The following is a 22,815-nucleotide window of genomic DNA, read 5'->3' on the forward strand; positions in this document are numbered from 1 at the left end:
AAGACACACTCTCTCTCTTGTCTCGCACACAGTCATGTGTACCAGAAAATAACATTCACTGGGCTGCTTTTCCCTCTACAATGTAAATCCAATACTCTCTCCTCTGTTGACTCTATTGGAAAGTGAGCAGACTCATGGTCTGGATGTTTTCACATTTGCCTGTGCTACCTCGCTCTCTCTCTCTCTCTCTCTTGATTTGTCTCTCCTTCCCTCCACAAAAACCTAAAGGCATTTATGTGTTTTCCGAGCCATTAATAAGATTCATTAATTGTGCACACCTTTTGCTAGGATCTCTCCATCCTCCTCTCTTTTCGAACAATGACAACTTTTGTTGAGCAGCACAAAGAGAGAGAGAAATGGCCAGTGTTTGGAATGGAATAGATGAAGTTACTGTTTACAAACCTACTCTAGGTTGCACGTCCGATTTCATTTAACAGTTGAGAAAAGAGCTACGTTTAATGGGCGCTTCACTCAAATTGAGCTGAAAATACACAAAAAGTGTTGTTTGAGAAATTGAAACACCCTGTTTTCTACAGATTATTGGTGATTTGGGCTTCTTTTAAATCCCATCAGGATCGTTAGATCAGAACAAACTCAGGATTTGACATAATTTATGATATTTCACAGATCACCGTCAATGTTATCACGTCTGCTGTTGGTAGAATTGAACTTTTCGCAAAGGAATTGCACAAACTCAGATTGCAAGTTGCTGTTTTTAAAGAGCACCTATTATGGTTTTTCAAATATTACCTTTCATGTAGTGTGTTATATAGCTGTTTGTGAATGTAAAAAAGTCTGCAAAGTTTCAAAAATCAAAGTGCACGACAAATGGAGTTATTGACTCCCAAAAGAAAGAACCGATTCTGAACACCTGAAACGAGTCATTAGTAATTCCAGACTTATTTCATGTATTAACCCACCTCTGGTCTTCATTGGCTGCTCGCGAACAGCTTTGACCCGCCCTCAAACACTACACTAAGCGGTAGACCAATCACAACAGACTGGGGCATCTGACCAATCAGAGCAGAGTAGGCTCTCTGAAAGGAGGAGTTTAGAATGAATCCTTCAGAACGCATCATTGAACGAGTCGTTTTTGACACTGGGGAAAAAAAAGGTAATGCTGCAATTTAAATGGTGAGCGAATTAAAGTGTTTTTTGACCTTGGATGCATGTAAATCTATTGTATGAGACCTTTAAAACAAAATTATGCACGTTTAAAAACCATAATAGGTGCTCTTTAATTTCTACATTTCTAATTTCCGCTTTGACGGATATGAGGCCAAATATGACCTAACGATGATCTTATATGAACAAAACCCAAGAAAAATCTAATGGGAAAAATGTGACCCCATCTCCACCATCGCAGCACATAGGCTACTGTTTGTTAAAGGATAAGTGATAAAATTGTCATACTGCTAAATTTATTTTAAATGTAAGTAACTTGTTCAATTGAAAATGGTTTTTAAGTTTGAATATTGAATATGATATTGAAGTCAAACATTATTACTTGTGGACCAATAATTTAAGCATTAACACATATTGCATTTCTGATGGTAGTTTTCATTTTCATATGCCACATTTCTCAGGCTTTAGAAGTGTGTAAAATGTGTGAGGATGTGCATTCATAAACCTGTTACATGTCCAACATAATCATACAGGCATATTGAACCAAGTTAAAACTTGCTTTTCCGATAATTCAGAAAGAACCTACATATATATTTATTCAATGTAAACCATAGTTATTAACACTAACAAACATTATTACATTAGATTATGCATAAAGGATTATTAAAACTGCAGCGCTGCCCATATCCACCATTGAAATCTGCTGCTCAAAATAACCTGGAAGCGTGGTTGTCTGCGGTGTGATGTAATTTCATCTATACTAGCTTGCTGCTTACTGTGTATTATGTACTGTATACTAACAAAAAAAAAGAAAAGAATGATACTTTTACTAAGGGCCCTATTTTAAGTCATAAGTGCAAAGTCAATGGGCATGGCCATGAAGTCAAGCACCAGTGAAATAAACAAAGACAGCACATTCAAAAGAAGTTGGTAGTGTAAAAGGTCAGTATGCAATGAATTAGAAGAATAGAAATATGGATTTAAATTAACTGCGTCCTTGTTAAATGGTGGAATCTCCAAACTGCATGTGGGAACTGAATTTGGACTTTGCACTGAGTTAAGACGTGGTATTGAAACGTCTTAGCGCAACGACCAAATTGTTTGGAAAATAGCAAATTGTGTTTTGTGACACTTCATTTACATACAATACACCCACAGTTTGCGTGCCTACACCTACAGTAGCGCAAACACTCCAACCCACGGCCATTTGCGCATTGCGTCTGATGAAATAATTAGTCAAGAAAGTATCATATTTGATATTGCTTCTAGTTCATTCGTCACATTGGAAATGGAATGCCAAGTTAAGCGCATTGCATTTTGTGATACAGTATATTGCATTATATACAGTATCCCGTGCAGCAGAGTTTCCGCTAAGACATTTAGGTGCTGGCCAACGTGTCCGCGAACTATAAAGTTTACCGGACAATCAAGTAAAATGAACAAAAAACGCTTGTTCATTATAGGTACTTTTCCATTTTAAAAAAATGGCATTCATGGAATTAGACTTTTTTTTAAAAACATTCAAAGCAAAAACAGAGGGCAAAGCAAAAGGCTAAACTGCAATTTGTCACATACGATTTCGTTTGGGACATTTTAACAGTCAAAAACTGGTTATTACCGGCTAACGGAAATCCTGCTGTGCAGTATACCTTGTTGTATACTGTACATTTTTGCAAATGTAGTCGGTCATCTGGGTATTGCGTGCGTACCGATAACTGGCATATACTTTGCACAGTATTCATACCGCAAGAATAGTATGAGCAGTATGGTAGGAAGGTTTTTTAGATTGGGCATATTTTGGGCTGAGTTAAATAGAGCCCTGCATGCTGTTTCTTTCAAACAGAGCACAGTTGTGTATGAGAGAGGGAGAAATTCAGTTCTGCCTGATGTTCATGTCTCTTCTCTACTGTATGAGAGCATTCTCTCTTTTGATTAGCCATTCATTAGTGTGCTCTAACTAGTCTGGGCAAAACATGTAAGAGCCCATGCTGCGTGTCTCATCTCTCTCTCTCTCTCTCTCTCTCTCTCTCTATATATATATATATATATATATATATATATATATATATATATATATATATATATATATATATATATATATATATATACACACCAGCCTTCCACCCTTTCCCCCGATTCAGTCACTTATATTCGGTATTGCTATCACTCATGCTATCTGTTCATTTCTCTCTCCGCCACTCACTTTGCTTTAATGCGCCATTACTTGCATATTTTCTGTCTGATAACCAAAAGGTCGACTATGTTGCTCCACCATTAGTTTTCAATACACCATCACAACAAGGTGATGCACAAGATGCTCAATACAATTTCAGTACCAGCCATTATTATTGTTTATTTATTTATTATTTGTTTGTTGATTTTATTTATTTTACTTTCTGCATCTGTCTGATGAGGTCGATATCATGAGAAGATAATGTCAGGGCTATTTATTCATTTTCAAATGTACTCATTTTCTTTGAAAGGTTTCAAAAGTACAACAGTTTTACATCTTTTCAATCCCCACTGCAAAAGCAAAATACTGTAGGAAATTCCTAGCCCTGATCCCTAACAGTATTATAATGTTTATTGAATTATAATATTATGCTGTACATAATTTTCATTATTATTATTTTACTTGAAGTATGTTAAATCCAATAGATTGGAGTTTTAGTATAAATTTGAGTGAAAGTGCAGGCATATTAGTATAGATCTTTGTCTATACTATCATATCAATTATAGGCTGTTACAAAAAAATATATTAAAATGAAAGATTGTAACAAAATAATTATTTGCTCAGCTTTAGTAAATGGGTCAGTAAAATCAAATTCATCCTTTTCAAAGGCAATTTGTTTATTCAAAAAGTCCCCTAGCTCTGAAGTAAGCAGTGAAACAGGAAATGAAATGCACCTGACAGTGAGAAGCGTGGGTTCAGGCAGTGGTTTGAGAGAGAGAGAGAGTGGGTGGGAGGTTGCTCATCAAAAATGCTTTGGTGTATGTCGCGTTATAGACTGCAGAGCATACCAGTCGTCATCTGAGTAAGTTCGATTTAATCAAAACAACATTGGAAAATATTGGATGGCTAAATTCAAACACAGCTGCATAACCCCCTTATTTAATTCCAAATCATGCCTATCCAAAAATGTCCAGATTGAGAATTTGTTAATCTTCAGGTCCCAGCACCAACACCAGACCGATAAAGCTGTTCCTTACTAATTGTTTATTAGCCTAGTCATTTAGCTGACAATTTTATCCAAAGTGACTTGCAGTACACTTATTACAAGGAAAACAGATGGGGCCCTACAGGTGCTTTGCACTGGGGCCCATAAGAGCCCAGATACGCACTGTCAAGCATGATTACATCAAATTACATGGTAACTCAACTAATAGAGCATTGCACTTAAAACGCGAAGGACCTGGGTACGAGTCCTTAAGAGCATTCAAGTCAACACATGAGCCAAAAGTGTCATAGAAGCAACACAAAATTATGTGGTTTCTTCTAGAATTGCTTTTGTCATGTCACATTTGCTTTTTTTTTGACAATATTGGTTAGGTTTAAGGTTTAGAGTCGGGAGGTAGGTTTTGTTGATTTAAAACTTGAAAGAGCATTAACCTTAACCTGTTTCGTAAAAAAACAGAACTACCGTCATGTTATACGCATTTTGTAAACCACGTAACGTAATTTTGCAAAAGGGTTGCTAAAGTCATTTAATTTTTAAGCTGTCAAAAAGGGAAGTCGTTCTAGAGGCGGAGCAAGTTATTACGTTTTGGTGAAAGATTACGAATGATTATTGGCGATTTTATCGTGTACAGTTAGACCAAGGCCGCATATTAAGAAATGAATCCACTGTTTTCCTGACTAACAATTGGGCAGCGCCATTATGATTCTGATTGCCGCTGGAATGTTTTCTGGTTTCAGTCTGCAAAAGAAGCAATGTAAAAACTACCAATACCAGCATTTCAGACGGAGAACAACAACCATTTTAAGTGTTAATTGGAGTCAGAATTAGTTCAAGCTCAACTTGTGCAGTTGTTGGCTGTCATAACACAAAGTAGTTTATTACATCAACATAACTAACCTCAGTCTATAGCTTCATGTCATCCTCCCAAAAGACGACGCTTTAAAGTATCATCACGATGCTTTAAAGTATCGGCGCTATGTAGCACATGCTTTTTTTTCTAAACATCACAATGTCATGCTAAGAACATACAGCGATGCAAGTAAAAGCATTAGAAACTGGAAAACGAAAACAGGCTTCCCTTTATGACCCACCTCCCCCCTCTTCTGACATAAAACCAGTCGCTCCTGAAGTCCATGTGCAGCATTTTAAATCTCCGTAATTCCTCAATTGCTGTAATTGCTAAAGGTCCATTAACATGTTTGGAGTACATTAACTTTGTCATTGGTTCGCTGTCTCTGTGTGCTGTCAGCTGCTCTCTGAATATAAAGAGCTCTCTCTCCTCCCATTCTCCAGGTGCTGTGAAATTGTCATTGAGTTGTCATTTAAGGCTACGGGGGAGACGAGGAAAGCTTTGGTTCTTTTGAGGCACTCTGAATGTTTTTGTTTGGTGTTTGTTGCCGTTTCATTCATCGTGGCTTTTAGAAGGCAGGAGGTGGAAAACAGTACGACAAAGAGAATGAATATCTTTCACTATCTCTCACTCACATGCGTATACGTGTTTTTCACGTCTCGATGTAAACAACAGCATAAAAATCCTAAAGATCCTTAGGAAAACTTACCATAGTAACTTAGTTCTACCAAAATACCCAAGCGTCACTGTTACCATTGCTTGTTTTTTGAAGTTGTACTTGTGCCACAGTTCTGCGTGTGCAAGATGATACTTTAAGCGTGCAACTTTTTATTTTGAGCGCATAAAAATGTTTAATTGTGTAAATGTGATTTGTTTTTTTCTCAAAATGAATTCATCTTTGGAAGAAGATACAGTGCTTTACAAAACTGAGTGGATCTTTCACACGCAGAACATTTTTGTGCGCTCAAAATATTATCTTGCAAATGCAAAATAACTTTTTGTGCGTTCAAAATATCATCTTTGGCTCACAGAAAATGATTGTGCGCTCAAAAATATCATCCTGCGCATGCAAAATATACATTTGCGCTTGCAGAATTATGGCACAAATGTAGCTCCATACAACCCTAAGTATTAAACTTTAGCACATAACCTGTCCCATCCTGTGCTGTTTGAGCTACATACATGACTAATACCTAAAATCATGTGGCTTGTTTGCTATAACATTTTCTAAGAGAGAAAAGGGGAAATGTAGTCATTTTTAAGGGGAATTTACTTTGTAAAATTGTGCACTGTTTCAGGTGATTTTTCATTTGCTTTCTCCAAATAACTGTTTGGTTCCTTTCTGTTTACTCGTGATCACAAAATTCAGCCTTGTATGCAAATTACATGTCACAATCGCATTTTAAAACACTATGTGCTAAAATCATAATTGACACAAAGCTTCATTAGCATATCACTTTGTTATCTAATACGCTTTTACAAACAATGTGTGAAGAGGTTAATACATAATGAAACGCACACATTCGCAAACATGTGAGCACGTGGCCAAGCACATTGTTATGCGAGGTTTTGCTGCTGGTAAGTTATTGCATGCTGTACCTAGCCTGAGTGTTTCCATAGTAACAGGTTTGTGCCAATGCACCTCCTGTGCTCCATGCAGCATAACTCTACATATGTAGTACTCAACCCTACCATTAAATTAAACTCCTGTGATGTAAAGCTGCATTTAAACAACCCAGCTCTACACTTTTCTTTCCTTAAGCACTGTTTTAAGACTGGCCTCTGTTTGAGTGGGATCATTTGGCCCCCTAGTGGTCAAAAGATGGAGGTTGTAAATAAATCATGGTGAGCATATCGACAAACACTCAGGTATTTTAGATGAGAGATTATACTTGTGTAGAATCCTTAGGAAAATAATGCAACAGAGCTGTTTTGTGTTCTAGTCCCATTCCCCCTCTTTCTTCTCAGTTTTCCCATCTCTACCATCCCCATCAATTAAAAGTGACACAAAAACTATATTACCCCCTTAATTTTTGCTGTTACTATGCATTTGATTAGTGGTGCTTTTTTAGGGAAGCATAACTATTACTATTACTTATACTTGGAGTTAAGAATTTGAACAACCCCCGTTTGGTGTTACTTTTAAATAACTAACTATTACTAAGTTTCTGTTATGATTTTCACCTGGTGGACAAAAAATATGCAAAAATCCAATAGACTTGTAAAGGGAACCAAACCATAGAGATGAACCACCATAACTGACTAGCAACCACCCAGAACATCCTAGCAACTAACAAAACTCACTAGCAACCACCCAGAACACCCTAGTGACCATAGATATGCATACGTAGATGCCTCATTCGGCTGGTTTTGGATACGTCAACCGCGGCGCCATCTTGGAATGGTCAACAAGAAGAGCTGTTTGAATGTTAGTGAATGGAGAAGAAGTCTCGGACTTCTGCATAAACTGCTTTTGTGTGGAAACAGTTCATCATGTAATGAATTGACTGACTGGGTGCTAATTTTCAGTATGTTTGCCATGATACATTCATTTATAGAGGACTTTATTTGCAGTTTGATACAGGTGGGAAAAAACCTGTTTTAGAAGTGAAGTCAGGATTTTTTTATACCATCTAAAATATTGTCCAATGTTTATGGAAAATCAGATAATCTGAAAGTTGGCTGGGAAGGACAATAGACTTTTGCAAATCGTATCTGTCAATTTTCATTCATGTGTTGACGGACGGCTCTTGACCTATCCAATATGGCGAACGAGCCGACGTATCGCGGTCCATAGAAACAGCAGCTAATAAAGTATTTACATATAGATATCTATGTGACCACTAAACTTACTAGCAACCACCCAGAACACCCTAGCAACCACCAAACTCACTAGCAACTACCCAGAACACCCTAGCAACCACCAAACTCACTAGCAACCACCCAGAACACCCTAGCAACCACCAAACTCACTAGCAACCACCTAGAACACCCTAGCAATCACCAAACTCACTAGCAACCACCCAGAACACCCTAGCAACCACCAAACTCACTAGCAACCACCAAACTTACTAGCAACCACCCAGAACACCCTAGCAATCACCAAACTCACTAGCATCCACCCAGAACACACTAACAACCACCAAACTCACTAGCAACTACCCAGAACACCCTAGAAACCACCAAACTCACTAGCAACCACCAAGAACACCCTAGCAACCACCAAACTCACTAGCAACCACCAAGAACACCCTAGCAACCACCAAACTCACTAGCAACCACACAGAATACCCTAGCAACCACCAAACTCACTAGCAAACACCCAGAACACCCAAGAAAGCACCAAATCTCACTAGCAACCACCAAAAACTCATTAGCAACCACCCAAAACACCCAAGAACCAGCAAAACTCACTTGCAACCACCTTAGCACCCTAGCAACCACCAAAAACTCACTAAAAACCATCCTAGCGACCACCATAAACTCACAAGCGAACACCTAAAAAACCACCAAAACTCACTAGCAACCACCTTAGCATCCTAGCAACCACCAAGAACTCACTAGCAACTAGGTTTGGGATCGATGCATTTTTTACGCATCGATAATCTGAATATTTTCCTGATGATTATCAATATACTGTATATATCGGGCTACCCATTGCACAATAGTCTGTTTTTTCAAACATTTATCTCAACATAACGTTGGTAAAATGTGAGCGGCAGGGTAGATTAAAGGGGGTCGCACACCGGACGAGCCTGGCAGACTACACGCCGCGTTCTAAAATTCAAAACAATTATTTTCTATAAAGTCATGCATACATACAACGCAGGCTCGCCGTCTCTCGAGGCTGCCCAAAAATCTGCAGTGCCACAGAGTGTAACACACAGTTTTCCATTACATTTTACCCAAATAATAATCAAAGGACAAAGATTATTTTCGTTAGCCATCAATGGATTATATATTGTGTATATGCATCATTCATAGAACCTATACAATGTATTTTCAGTTAGAATTATGTCTTTTTGTAGTTGACAGCTTGAATGAAACCTCTTCAAAGACACATACAGAGAAATTGCATTATCATTTCTAAGCGTTCAGTTTGCGCAGTTAAACCAGTTTCATACACTAACCTGCAAACTCATCAACGTCACTTTCATTCTTGAAGAAGTAGAAAAACCTTCATAACTTTTGTATGCGTCCTGTGCATGGAGCTCTAAAACACCCTTCCTACAGAATGTTGTGATCCCTGTGCCTTGCGACCTGCTTCAGTAAATGTCACATCATCCTCTAGTGGTCTCCCATCAGTATTATGCCATACATTGAACAAGGTAGGTAACTCGCACAGTTTATATGGTTGTCGGCAGAGTCACGTGTACTCATTAGTTCTGTTTCAAAATATAGTGAGTTGCTAGACAGCATTTTAAGGCATCATAAGCACGCTCCCAACCTGAAGCCTGTTCCAAAAGTTAGGGAGCAAAATTTTGCTGCCTTCTGAAACACCTCATTGTGGCCAAAATCTACAGCAGCATGTATAGTTGACAGAGATTATAAATATAGTAGCAAAAAGTATAGTACAGTTCAACTTAATTAAAATCAACTATTTTAACATTTATGTGTGTTATCATAGCAACATGCTTATGTCAAAATCTATTGGAATCTATTAGAATGAAGAAAAAAAGTCACTTATGAGGAGTGGTTTTCTTTATTTTTCTCTCTTTTTGTCCACCTCCTATATATGCAAACTAAATGTAATGGTATCCCTTAAAAATTTTAGAAGAAATGGCCGCAACTCACTGCATTGCTTTTCTTCTCTCCCATCTCTCTCAGAACTCCAGTGATGCGCCCAGCACTCCAAAGTTTAGTAAAGACCAGCGAGACATCTTCTTCCCAGCATCATTTTCCACACCTTGCCTCCAAATGCACACATACCCCATATCAAACCAGGATGTGGAAGCCAAGCTGAGCAAGACCCCTCGGACACTGCTCACACAAACACAGACACACAGCACTCCAACACAGATCTACTGCCCGCCATCCAGCCAACCAGACCAATCACAGCAGCACAAGACACCTAGCCAGCCAATAACAAGCGTGGCCTTCTTGCCCCAGACAGGTACTGTATAAACACTCCACTGATGTCACATTTTCTGTGCTTTTTCTTTTACTTTTTCCAGTGATTTCAGTACTTTCGCAATGATTTATACAGAGCCACTTAGAGGACAGGGAGGGAATTTTTTTTGTCTAAAATACACTTACCGAGCACTTTATTAGTAACACTATGGTCCTAATAAAGTGCCCGACATGGTCTTCTGCTGTTGTAGCTCATCTGTCTCAAGGTTCGACATGTTGTGCATTCCGAGATGATATTCTGTTCACTACAATTGTACAGAGCGGTTATCTGAGTTACCGTAGCCTTTCTGTCAGCTTGAACCAGTCTGGCCATTCTCTGTTGACCTCTCTCATCAGCAAGACATTTCCGTCCACAGAGCTGCCGCTCACTGGATGTTTTTTGTTTTTGGCACCATTCTGAGTAAATTCTAGAGACTGTTGTGTGTGAAAATCCCAGGAGATCAGCAGTTACAGAAATACTCAAACCAGCCCATCTGGCACCAACAATCATGCCACGGTCAAAATCACCAAGATCACATTTTTCTCCCATTCTGATGGTGGATGTGAACATTAAGTGTAACTCCTGACCTGTATCTGCATGATCTTATGCATTGCACTGCTGCCACATGATTGGTTGATTAGATAATAGCATGAATATGTAGGCGTTCCTAATAAAGTGCTAAGTGAGTGTAGTTTTGCATTTCATCACAATAGTTTGCATCCCTCCCAATTATTTAGGTTTCCCTCGCAATAGTTCTATGAAAATTAACCATGGTTTTACAACAGTACCGATATAATAACCATGATATATGTAGTAAAAGCATAGTAATAATACAAGAAAACCAAATTTATGGGAATTAACATCATAATCATTTTAAAAACATGCCCATACTAAAATTAACCATGGTTTCACTATAGTAACACTGCAGTAACCATGACAGTATATGAACCTTTTTTTTTTTTTTGGAAGGAACCATGGTTTTAAAAACTATAACCATAGTGTTACTATATTAAAGCTGTAGTAACAGTGTTTTGTTTTTTTGTTTTTTTTGGCAAAATTATCATTTTTATTACCATAGTTTTGGTTTGTCTGTATTATTACTATGGTTTTACGACAAATATCATGGTTAAAATATTGTTACTGTAGTAAAACTATAATAGGTTTAGTAATTTTTTGAAAAACTAATGTAAGGGAACCCAAAAGAATTGTGAAAGAATGCAAAACAATTTCAGAAATTACTGGAGATTTATATGAAGATTTTAGCATTGTGAATAACTTTTTTTATATTGTACTGTTAAAAATAAATATCTTTATAACAGTACAACTACAACCATATTAGCATGAATTTTCACATTCAATTTAATGCGAAAGTTTACATAAAATTCCACTTGGGTGTGTACAGGGTGGAATACTAGCATAGTTCTTACTGGATACTAAGCACTATATACTATATACTGCCAACTATTGTATACAAATATTATGTGAAAGTATTCAGTATGATAGACGTCTCCAACAGTAATATGCTATAATTTTGAAAATGTAGCATTATTTAGCATTCTTAATCCAAAATTATGTAAAAAAATATCTTAACTCTTGGCTAAATTATCAAATATTTTATGAAAATGATGTAAAAAAAACAAAAAAACATTTCCATATAGTTTGCCATTTATGCATGGTTGTAAACTGTGGATTTCGACAAATGTTTTCATACAGAAAACTCATACTGTGCAGAGTATACATAATGTAATGATTGTGTTTGAATTGTTAAATTCCTTGTATAAATTCAAATTCAAATTCAAAATGCTACAATTAGAGTGCAAGTATGCCATTCCGAATTTACGCCCTTAAAATTGGTAGAAGCTATGTTGACAGTTTCCAAATGGGCCAGCAGAGGGCGTGTTTGTTCATGAAATCATGTTCTCTGTTTACGGTTTGCACTTTATATAATCACTTTCTGTTGGGGGTCAACATATAGTTCATGTTTTAGTGCTAAAATAGCCAGCTATATCTCTTGCTCTATCACTCTCCTGCATGTCTCTCCACCTCTCAAGTTACACACACAGATAGACAGGTGTTTAATTGGTGTTTGGTGTGTTCACCTTCAGACCGATATGTTCTGTGCTGCGTGATCAGTTGCTAAGGAAACAAGGATGAAGAGCCTGAGTACACGATTGTGTTAAGCATGAGAGTATACACATACAGCCCTGTGTGTGTGTGTGTGTGTGTGTGTGTCTTTTAACAGCCAAATGAAAGTGCATGCACTTAAACATAATCAGATTTGTGTTGGTTTGTGCTCATTCAGTGAAATTCAATCACATTTTCTCCCATATGAAATCTGGGCCGTTATGTCAAACAGCATTAATGGTAAACATGCACGCTGACCACAAACATACACACACACACACACTGGTGGCCAAAAGTTTAGAATAACATACAGATTTTGCTCTTATGGAAAGAAATTGATATTTTTATTCATCAAAGTGACATTCAACTGATCACAATGTATAGTCAGGACATAAATAACATGAAAAATTACAATTAGAAAAAAAAATGTACTTAAACTACTTCAAAGAGTTCTCATCAAAAAATCCTCCACGTACAGCAATGACAGCTTTGCAGATCCTTGGCATTCTAGCTGTCAGTTTGTCCAGATACTCGGGTCACATTTCACCCCACGCTTCCTGTAGCACTTGCCATAGATGTGGCTGTCTTGTCGGGCACTTCTCACGCACCTTACAGTCTAGCTCGGGGGTCAGCAACATTTTTGACATGGAGTGCCATTTTTTATTTTTCTGGTCAATGGCTGTGCATCACAAGCCGATCAACTATTTAGCCCTTTTCAGTTAATCGCAAAATCCTAAAACTTATTTCCAGGTTTACTTCATATTTTGAATAGACTCAGATTTTTGAACCCCACCATGTGGGTTTATGTTTTCTCTTTTAATCGTTTAATGTAATTTTGAGTGTGACCATGGTTTAAGGAGGGTGAACCTGTATGCTGGGTTGGAAATCTCAAGGATTAATAGTTGTGTTTTCCTTATTACATGATGTGTTGTTCTGAAAGCAAAAAGAAACAAATGAAACATGGAATGTTGGCTGTCATCCGCACAGTCTGACCGAAGCAATTGACAGAAAGTGAAGCGCTACCTGCTCGTGATGCACGAATGGCTTTGCATGTGCTGCATGAGTCTGTTGGGTATACTGCAGTCTCATCACATTTTAATTTTTTGTTTAGCCTCCCATTCAGCTCATGAAAACACTGCGTGATCATGAGGAAGGATTACATCAAGATGTAGACTGGAATGCAGGTGTAGAATTTATATAAATAAAATAGTCTATTCCTCTCTTGCCATTGCTGGCATGCCAGTGATTACCCCTCCGTGTGCCAATGCTGCCAACCCCTGGTCTAGCTGATCCCACAAAAGCTCAATGGGGTTAAGATTCATAACACTCTTTTCCAACTATCTGTTGTCCAATGTCTGTGTTTCTTTGCCCACTCTAACATTTTCTTTTTGTTTTTCTGTTTCAAAAGTGGCTTTTTCTTTGCAATTCTTCCCATAAGGCCTGCACCCCTGAGTCTTCTCTTTACTGTTGTACATGAAACTGGTGTTGAGTGGGTAGAATTCAATGACGCTGTCAGCTGAGGACATGTGAGGTGTCTATTTCTCAAACTAGAGACTCTGATGTACTTATCCTCTTGTTTAGTTGTACATCTGGCCTTCCGCATCTCTTTCTGTCCTTGTTAGAGCCAGCTGTCCTTTGTCTTTGAAGACTGTAGTGTACACCTTTGTATGAAATCTTCAGTTTTTTGGCAATTTTAAGCATTGTATAGTCTTCATTCCTTAATACAATGATTGACTGATGAGTTTCTAGAGAAAGCTGTTTCTTTTTTGCCATTTTTGACCTAATATTGACCTTAAGACATGCCAGTCTATTGCATACTGTGGCAACTCAAAAACAAACACAAAGACAATGTTAAGCTTCATTTAACGAACCAAATAGCTTTCAACTGTGTTTGATATAATGACAAGTGATTTTCTAGAACCAAATGATCAATTTAGCATGATTACTCAAGGATAAGGTGTTGGAGTGATGGCTGCTGGAAATGGGGCCTGTCTAGATTTGATCAAAAATGACTTTTTTCAAATAGTGATGGTGCTGTTTTTTACATCAGTAATATCCTGACTATACTTTGTGATCAGTTGAATGCCACTTTAGTGAATTAAAGTACCAATTTCCTTGCGAAACAGCAAAACCTGTACATTATTCCAAACTTTTGGCTGCCAGTGTATGCTGCATCTGTTTCTTTTATTGATTACTGTTGTGAAAGTTACAGTTAGCGTTAAGTAGCCCCATGAAATAATATTGTCATTTTTACAACCTTCGTAACCTCCTTCCTTGGCAACAGTGCATCTCAGATACAATACAGCTTTGAATTCAGCTCATCCAATTAGATTTGAAAGCTTTTTAGTGGTGACATATCTGTGGTGTGTTTGTGTCTATAGAGGACAGAGAGGAGTCTGCTGCTCCTGAGGGTCTGCTGTACCTCCAGCAGGAGTCCCACTTGTGTCAGCAGATGAACATGGCCACAGTCTCTCACATTCACAGCACACAGGAGTTCCCCACATGCTCAACACACACCAGCACAGGTAACATTTGTCTGTCTGCCTGGGTTTGGGTTGGTGGGTTAAGCTACAGTCAAGATAAGATAAAGTAGTTAAATACACTATAAGCTACTACCAAAAAGTTACAAACTACTTTGAAGTTGCTTAAGAGGGTGTATAAATATATTCAATAACTACGTTTCCATCCAAGGTTTTTTTTTTGAGACAAAAAGTGTAGCGCATCAAAAAGTTTACCGATATAGCTGATGGAAACGCAAATTATCGCACAAGTGTGGACATAATATTTTTCCGTTTAACTTTAGTGCATAAACTCTATGTTGATACTTCAAATGTCACAAAAACCGGTTTGGAAACACTTTTTGTCGAGAAAATTGCCATTAAAGGAAAAATTTAGTGTCACATGACAGAATTTACCCCAATCGTTAGCCTGTGTTAATCATGATGACAAGGTATACATCCTTGAAAGACAATTAATTGTACGTGAAGCATTACTCGCACTGTTATGGATTGGTCTTAATGGCATACCTGCACAGATCCGATGCTGCAAACACATCTGCGTCAGGACACTTCCAGGAGTGCCAACACAAATATCTCGTATCATGCACCTGTCATCGACAAGTGCACGGAGAACAAATGAATGGCCACTCTTTGCGATTAATCACGGTAGTCATCGTTTATTTAAGTTGCTTTTCCACACCATTCAAAGTAATAGACGCCAGTCATGGAATTAGCCCATAATACAAAAACACATCATTTCTGTTCACGAAGAAGTTTTATATTAAAAATAAATACACAATACTAGGAGAAAAGCATCAGTGTGCAATTCTATTAAATTATTTAGTTTACATTTGGAAAAAAAATGCTGGCAAAATTCTCTGCCAGCATTTATATATAAATATAAATTCTGGCAGGTATAATAAATTACCAAATGAATAAAGCATTAAATTAAAAAAAGTTAATTACTAAATGAAAAAATAATATTGTTAGGCCTATATAATTGCCTTTTCTTTACACAAACTTAAGTTAGCCTAACCCTGTTCTGTAGATGAAAAAGTCGGCTGAATTACATTATCAGAATGTTCTAGACTTTATCAAGACTATAAACTATCAGAACTATTTTTCCAATGCTGAGTTCACTGTCAGAAAACGAGCTTTTGAACATTTTAAAATGTTTAAATATTTTAAATCTAAACCTCTTTACCTCGGATCACATTTGCTGAGCTTCTTCAGAAAATGTAAATTGCATTATGATGCTAAAATTAATTTTAGATGACAATCAAGTTCAGTTGGTCGTTAAAAGTTGCTGGACAAATATGCGGGACATAATGCAGTTGTGATGGCAGTGCTTTAGATGATTGTTCAAAATAGGCTTTTCAATATCAGGAATGTATCATGTATGTAAACCCTGATATTACACCGCATCAGTATTTCTTTAACAGCTGTGCACACAGCATATACACATGGATGGATGCTCCTTATACTAAGACTGAAAGATTCCACCACTACTTGGTGCAGGTTGCCAGCTTGAACAGGGCCATGAATATTTGCTTTCGTGTCGGAACTGGTGGCAACCTTCGATAAGCGCAACATCAGGACCAATATTACAGTCCTATCAGAAGGGCAGCTGTTCCCTTTTGATTGCAATTCCTAATCTTCTGATTGCATTTATTTGTGAAATTAAAATGACAGTAAGCTGGCTAATTTCAATAGTCTCAATACTCTCCCCATTTTACAAAGATTCCGGAGGAAAAAAATTAGGGGCATCTGGTAGGCGAAAGGTACACAATTAGCGATAAACACACATTTCTGTATGGAAACAGCTTATTTCTTTTGCGATAAACCAAAAGTTATGCGACAAAGTGTTCTTTTAAGCATGACGTCATCACGCGCACCATTTTTATTGATTAAAGGCCATTTGAATGGAAACGGGCAGAAGGCGGCAAATTATGAAAAATTTTCGCTTTGTCGATAACAAAACGGTGTGAAAAGTGGATGGAAACTAGGTGAATGATATGGAAATAAAAACAAACAATATATTTAATATATACTTCCAAAGCCACTTTTTATATTGTCTAATACTAATGTTACTCGACACAATGTCTTTTAATTATCTGAATTATTATATTTATTATATACACTATTTACATTATTATATATTAAATGACTTTTATTTCAGGACCTTTCTCAGCAAATATTGATGTGATTCATTTGATTAATTAGTCAGCATCTCATGTAATTGATTAAAAATATGTAATTTAATAGATTGACAGCTGTAATAATACGTTATTTAAATACAAAAATAGTAAATACTTTAAAGGGACAGTTCACCCAAAAAATTTTTCTCTAATCATTTACTCACCCCCATGCCATCCCAGATGTGTGTGACTTTCTTTCTTCTGCTGAACACAAAGATTTTAAGAAGAATATCTCAGTTCGGTAGGTGCATAAAATGCAAGTGAATGGTGGCCAGAACTTTTATGGTCCAAAAAGCACATAAAGGCAGCATAAAAGTCCATGTAAGACTCCAGTGGTTTAGTTCATGTCTTCAGAAGCAATATGATAGGTGTGGGTAAGAAACAGATAATTATTTAAGTCCTTTGTTTTTATTAAACAACCCAACTGATAAACAATGCTGCAACACTAGCATTTGTGCTGCAGGTGTACGTTATCAAAAGAGAGTATAATATACCATGTTTTATACACCTGTTTCTGCAGGCGTTTGTTAAACAAACTTTAATATCATGTAATGTAGGAACTTTGACTCATTTATCGATATTACTTAATAAAAGTGAATGTTTATCACTTACTTTGTATATCTCCCTGAGGGCCACCATGTTTGTTTGATGTCACGCACCTGCATCTCGGCGAAATCGTAGTTGAAAATTTCCACACGAGTTTCCCAGTTAGAATTCCGACTTCAAGGGGGCCTGGGTAGCTCAGCAAGTAAAGATGCTGACTACCACACCTGGAGTCGCAAGTTCAAATACAGGGAGTGCCGAGTGAATCCAGCCAGGTCTCCTAAGCAACCAAATTGGCCTGGTTGCTAGGGAGGGTAGAGTCACATGGGGTAACCTCCTCGTGGTCACTATAATGTGGATCTCGCTCTCGGTGGGGCGCGTGGTGAGTTGTACATGGATGCCACGGAGAATAGCATGAAGCCTCCACACGGTAACGCACTCAACAAGCCACGTGATAAGATGCGTGGATTGACGGTCTCAGACACTGAGGCAACCGAGATTCGTCCTCCGCCACTCAGATTGAGGCGAGTCACTACGCCACCACGAGGACCTAGAGCACATTGGGAAATGGGCATTCCAAATTGGGGATTAAAAGGGGAGAGAAAAAAAAATCATTCTGACTTGAAGTGGCATTCCAATACAATTTCCTAGTTGAATGGAACGCAGCCTTGTGGTCTGCCAAAGCTATTACTCCAGACTGGTAAACAGCTGAGGCCAGCTGAGTGACTTGGAAAGCATGCCAATTGGGCTTCCATTTTAAATGTCATATAATTTTAATATATCGATGCCTCAAAAATATATCGATAAAATAACGTGCCGAACAATAACCGATATATCGATATTTTATGACATCCCTATTAATTAGTCATAATTACTGTCTTTATATAGTTCAGTACACTTAAAATACCACAAGTGCAAAACAAACCAATAACTTGAATAGGTAAAATTTTACCTTTAGAACAGGGGGTACAGTCGTCTTTAATAGAAGATTTTAGTAATTTATTAGTAACAGCCTTGTAAAGCCAATAATAATTAGCCGTAATTACTGGCTAAATACAAAATAAATGTACAAAAGACATTTAATAAGTTGTAAATTAGGGCTAAGACAGCCTTAATCTACATTTAGTTATGCATTAATTACTGTCTTATTCATGCTTAACTACAGTGCATTATTGTGGACCCTTAAAATAAATTGTTACAAGTAATTAGCAAAAGTAATTGCAAGCACTGTTATGGACTGATCTTCATTAGATCAAATGGTTATGAAAAACAAAATCAGTCAAGTGTGTCCACATTTTTCACTGGTTGTGTATACTATATGTACTAAATACTAATAATGAAACAAAAACAAAAAAACAAACAAACAAAAAAAATCAATTTATCAAAATATTAATTTTGTTCCATAAAGATGGAGAATGTCATGCAGTGATTTCTTGGAATGAATTGTTTCACGCATACTCATTCTCTGTCTTTATTTCACTGGTTTCTCCAGAAAGTGTAGGCCAGTCAAAGCAGGGGGATGCCAACCGTATTCGATCCCGAATTCCACCCAACATGCCCAAACTGGTCATCCCCTCCACTGTCACTAAATTCCCCCCGGAGATCACGGTCACACCACCTACGCCCACCCTGCTCTCCCCGAAAGGCAGCATCTCTGAGGAGACCAAACAGAAACTCAAGGTGGGTATTTTTTTTAAATCACAGATCCTGACATTTGTTCACTATAGTCGATTCACAGATTGGTCAGAATGAATCAGTCTGAATTTGCATGATTTTTCAAAATCCTTATCCAGTAATAACTGAAAAGGTCACAGAATAATCATAGAAATTCATTGTTCAAAAGGGGTTGGAACCCTCCTAAAATCAGTGTCTCTCTGTCCGTTTCTCTCTTCAGAATGTGATCCTGTCCTCTCAGTCTGCAGCTAACGTGAAGATAGACACTCTCGCTCAACCGGCTTTAGAGGTACAAGAGACATCCAGCCAGGAATCCTCTCTGGAAAGTGAATCAGATGAGGAGGATGACTACATGGACATTTGAACTCTAAACTTTTGCTGCAGACCTCTGAACCAACCCAAGCTGAACTCTGAAGCAAAATCTCCTTTTCTAATCGTGTAGCTGCAGCTAATCACTGATGGTTTTCTATAGCACGTTTTCTCCGCTGTATGCATGTTTTTCAGCAAAAGGGCTTTTTTTCTTACCCTGGCACTTGTCCTGTTCTTGCCGTTTTTGCTCCCCTGCTGCTAAGCATGGACCGAGTTTCTATGTTGTTCTGTTGTTTTTCGTTGTGTACGATCCTGCAAGGTGCCATTTTTACTCCAGCGGTTGTGAACATGACAAGAATTCAAAATTCTCTACTGATGGACAGATTGTGATGCAGAGTTTTTTGGGCATTAAATTCACAGAACGTCACAGTGTTGTTTACAGATTTAACAAGAAGTCAATTTTGCAGCTGTGTAAAATAAAAAAATGTCTCTACCAAGTTTCAGTGACATTGCAACCAAACATGGAATATTCCACACAGGGATGTCGGCATGCAAACATGATCTTTTTTTTTTTTTTACCACTGTGTGGACATTTATTGTTTTTTTTTGTTTTTTCTTTCTGCATATGTGTACATTTGCATGAGGTTTATTTCTATTTCCATAGCAGTGATTCCTCCACATATAACATGCATGGAGCATTGCCGTTTGGTTGGTCGTCCATGCTTTAGTTGTCTGACTGTCTGAAAGTGGAGTTCTATAAATTTAAGTTTGATTCTTCACATCACCACAAGTTTTTCAAAATTTCTATTTATTTTATTTACTATTAATGCATTATCAAATAGGTAATCTGTTGTTTGTAAAAACATCAAAGACCTGACTTTAGCACTCTTAGTCTAAATGGATAGTTCACCCAATAATTTAAATTCTTCATCCTTTACTCACCTTCATATCATTCCATATTCACCTGATGGGTTTGGAACAGCATGAGGGTGAGTAAATGATAGTTTCTTTTTAGGTGAACGATCTCTTTAAACCGCAAAGAGTTTCTGTACAACCGTTGAAAGGAGTTGTCTATTGTATGACTGTTAAAGTCTTATGCAACCTGATTTCATGTTTTCATTTGTAGTTTTGCTATGTTTCCATTCGGGGATAGTGAAGAACAGCATCTAAAGGACTGAAGCATTCGAGCCCTGTCACCAGCACTGACAATATGTGACTCTTTTTCATATCACACTTCAAATATGAATGTGACTCAAGCAAGTACAGAAGAGTTGACTTGCACCATGAATTTATGTCAACATTTCCAAACAATAGTCATACTGTGTGTCACAGCAGCTATGTACTGAAACAAAAGTTTCTTATCGTCTTTTTCCATAGGATGAAAAGCCCAGACAATGGTGCTGATCTGTCTTCTGACTTTTTAATATAATCTAAAAATGGTTAAACATAAAAAAAATGCCCAGGCAATATATAGATACTGTATATCTTTCTTTACCCATTAGTTTTCATTTGGAGTAACACGGCTTTAAATTTAGACCATTAGGGTGAATAACATAAATATCATCAAGAAATGTCCAGGTCATATTTCAGTCTAAACTCAAAAGAAAAATAAATTCCTAAATAATTTTTTTGAAATGTTTATCTTAGGACTTTTTCATGATATCTAAGCAAACATTTCTCTTATCTTAAAGGAATATTCTGGGTTCAATTCAAGTTAAGCTCAGTTGACAGCATTTGTGGCATAATATTGGTTACCACAAAAAATTATTTCAACTCGTCCGTCCTTTTCTTTAAAAACAAGCAAAAATCAAGGTCACAGTGAGGCACTTACAATGGAAGTGAATGGGGCCAATTTTTGGAGGATTTAAAGTCAGAAATGTGAAGCTTATAATTTTATAAAAGCACAAATGAATTCTTCTGTTAAAACTTGTGTATTATTTGAGCTGTAAAGTTGTTTAAATTGTCATTATTACAGTCATTTTAGGGTTTTAGGGTCTGTTTACATTAAAACGTCACATTCACTTCCATTGTAAGTGCCTCACTGAAACCCAGATTTGTGCTTTTTTTTTTTTTTTTTAAAGAAAAGGAGGGAGTCAAAATAAATGTTTGTGATAATCAACATTATGCCACAAATGCATAATCGATTCAGCTTAACTTGTTTTGAACCCAGAATATTCCTTTAATGCAAAATGTCTTATTACTGTTACTGGAGCGTAAAAAAAAAACTATGAATTTATTATTATCTTAAATTGTAGTGTACAATTGTAATTATACATCATGGTAGTATTTGTTGTGCTGATCAACAAATTGTATCGCAAGAACAAGTTATTTTCTGCAGTAAAATAATGAGAAATTAGGCGGGAAATGTGCTTATTTGTCGTGAATATGTCACAACGCAGAAAATCGTAATAGTCCTAAAAATAGGCATTTTCTTTAAGCCACATACAATTTCTAAGTTCTTTATTGTTTGCTTGTTTGTTTGTTTGTTTTGGTGAAATGTGATGCTGACATTTCATTGTACGATTCACCCATTTAGAGCTTGTCTGATCAGATATTGGAGAATATTTTAGATAAATGAACAGAATAAAGAACATTTGTATGTATGGTGACGTCACTCGTGGGTGGTGCTGGTTCCCCCACAGATCTGCTTTTGGAGGATGTTAATCATTCCCATTTCTAATTTAAAGAAAATGTAGTTAGGTGAATGTTTTTTTTTACTGATAGTTTTCTACTTGTAGATGGATAAATAGCTACCAGTATTTTTTGAGAGCAGAATGTTTTTTTTTTTTTTTTTTTTTTTTTTTTTTTTTATATAAGAAAAGACTTTGAAGGGATTACATGTTTAGATGCAATGAGCATGGCTGACCAAACTACTTGTACACAGATAAAGAGATGTTTCTATTTTTTCTCTTTCTAAAATAATGTTTTGTCTGTTGGTGTTTTTTGTATGCTATCTCTATGCTTATGTTATGAATGTAACATGATGGAGGAAGTGGAGATTGGGGTATTACTGTGCTCAGGCTTTTTCTCTGAGAAGGTTCATAAATCTGAATTTCTGACTTGCTGCATTGATGATATCAAAAAACCAAAAATACACTTAATGACCTTTTTACCTGAACTACTGTTTGGTGGTGTTTGTTTGTGAGAGAGGTTAACCTCTTCAGCTCTGCGGCCCCGCCAGCAGTCTACTCTTTTTACTCTAAAG

General features: G+C 37.0%; 1 protein-coding gene across 3 annotated transcripts in view; it reads left to right on the plus strand.

The window, feature by feature from the left end:
- The window catches only part of cabin1 (calcineurin binding protein 1), a 134,826-nt gene extending 112,424 nt beyond the window's left edge, over positions 1-22,402 (plus strand). For all 3 annotated transcript variants that reach the window (XM_051654169.1, XM_051654171.1, XM_051654170.1), the window contains 4 exons: positions 9,982-10,267; positions 14,770-14,913; positions 19,120-19,307; positions 19,522-22,402. In XM_051654169.1, coding sequence (XP_051510129.1) covers positions 9,982-10,267; positions 14,770-14,913; positions 19,120-19,307; positions 19,522-19,665 — 762 coding nt within the window. In that variant the 3' untranslated portion in view covers positions 19,666-22,402. The remainder of the gene's footprint in view (positions 1-9,981; positions 10,268-14,769; positions 14,914-19,119; positions 19,308-19,521) is intronic.
- The last annotated feature ends 413 nt before the right edge of the window (positions 22,403-22,815 follow it).

This window comes from Myxocyprinus asiaticus, chromosome 24, assembly GCF_019703515.2.
Source record: "Myxocyprinus asiaticus isolate MX2 ecotype Aquarium Trade chromosome 24, UBuf_Myxa_2, whole genome shotgun sequence".
Lineage (NCBI taxonomy): Eukaryota > Metazoa > Chordata > Actinopteri > Cypriniformes > Catostomidae > Myxocyprinus > Myxocyprinus asiaticus.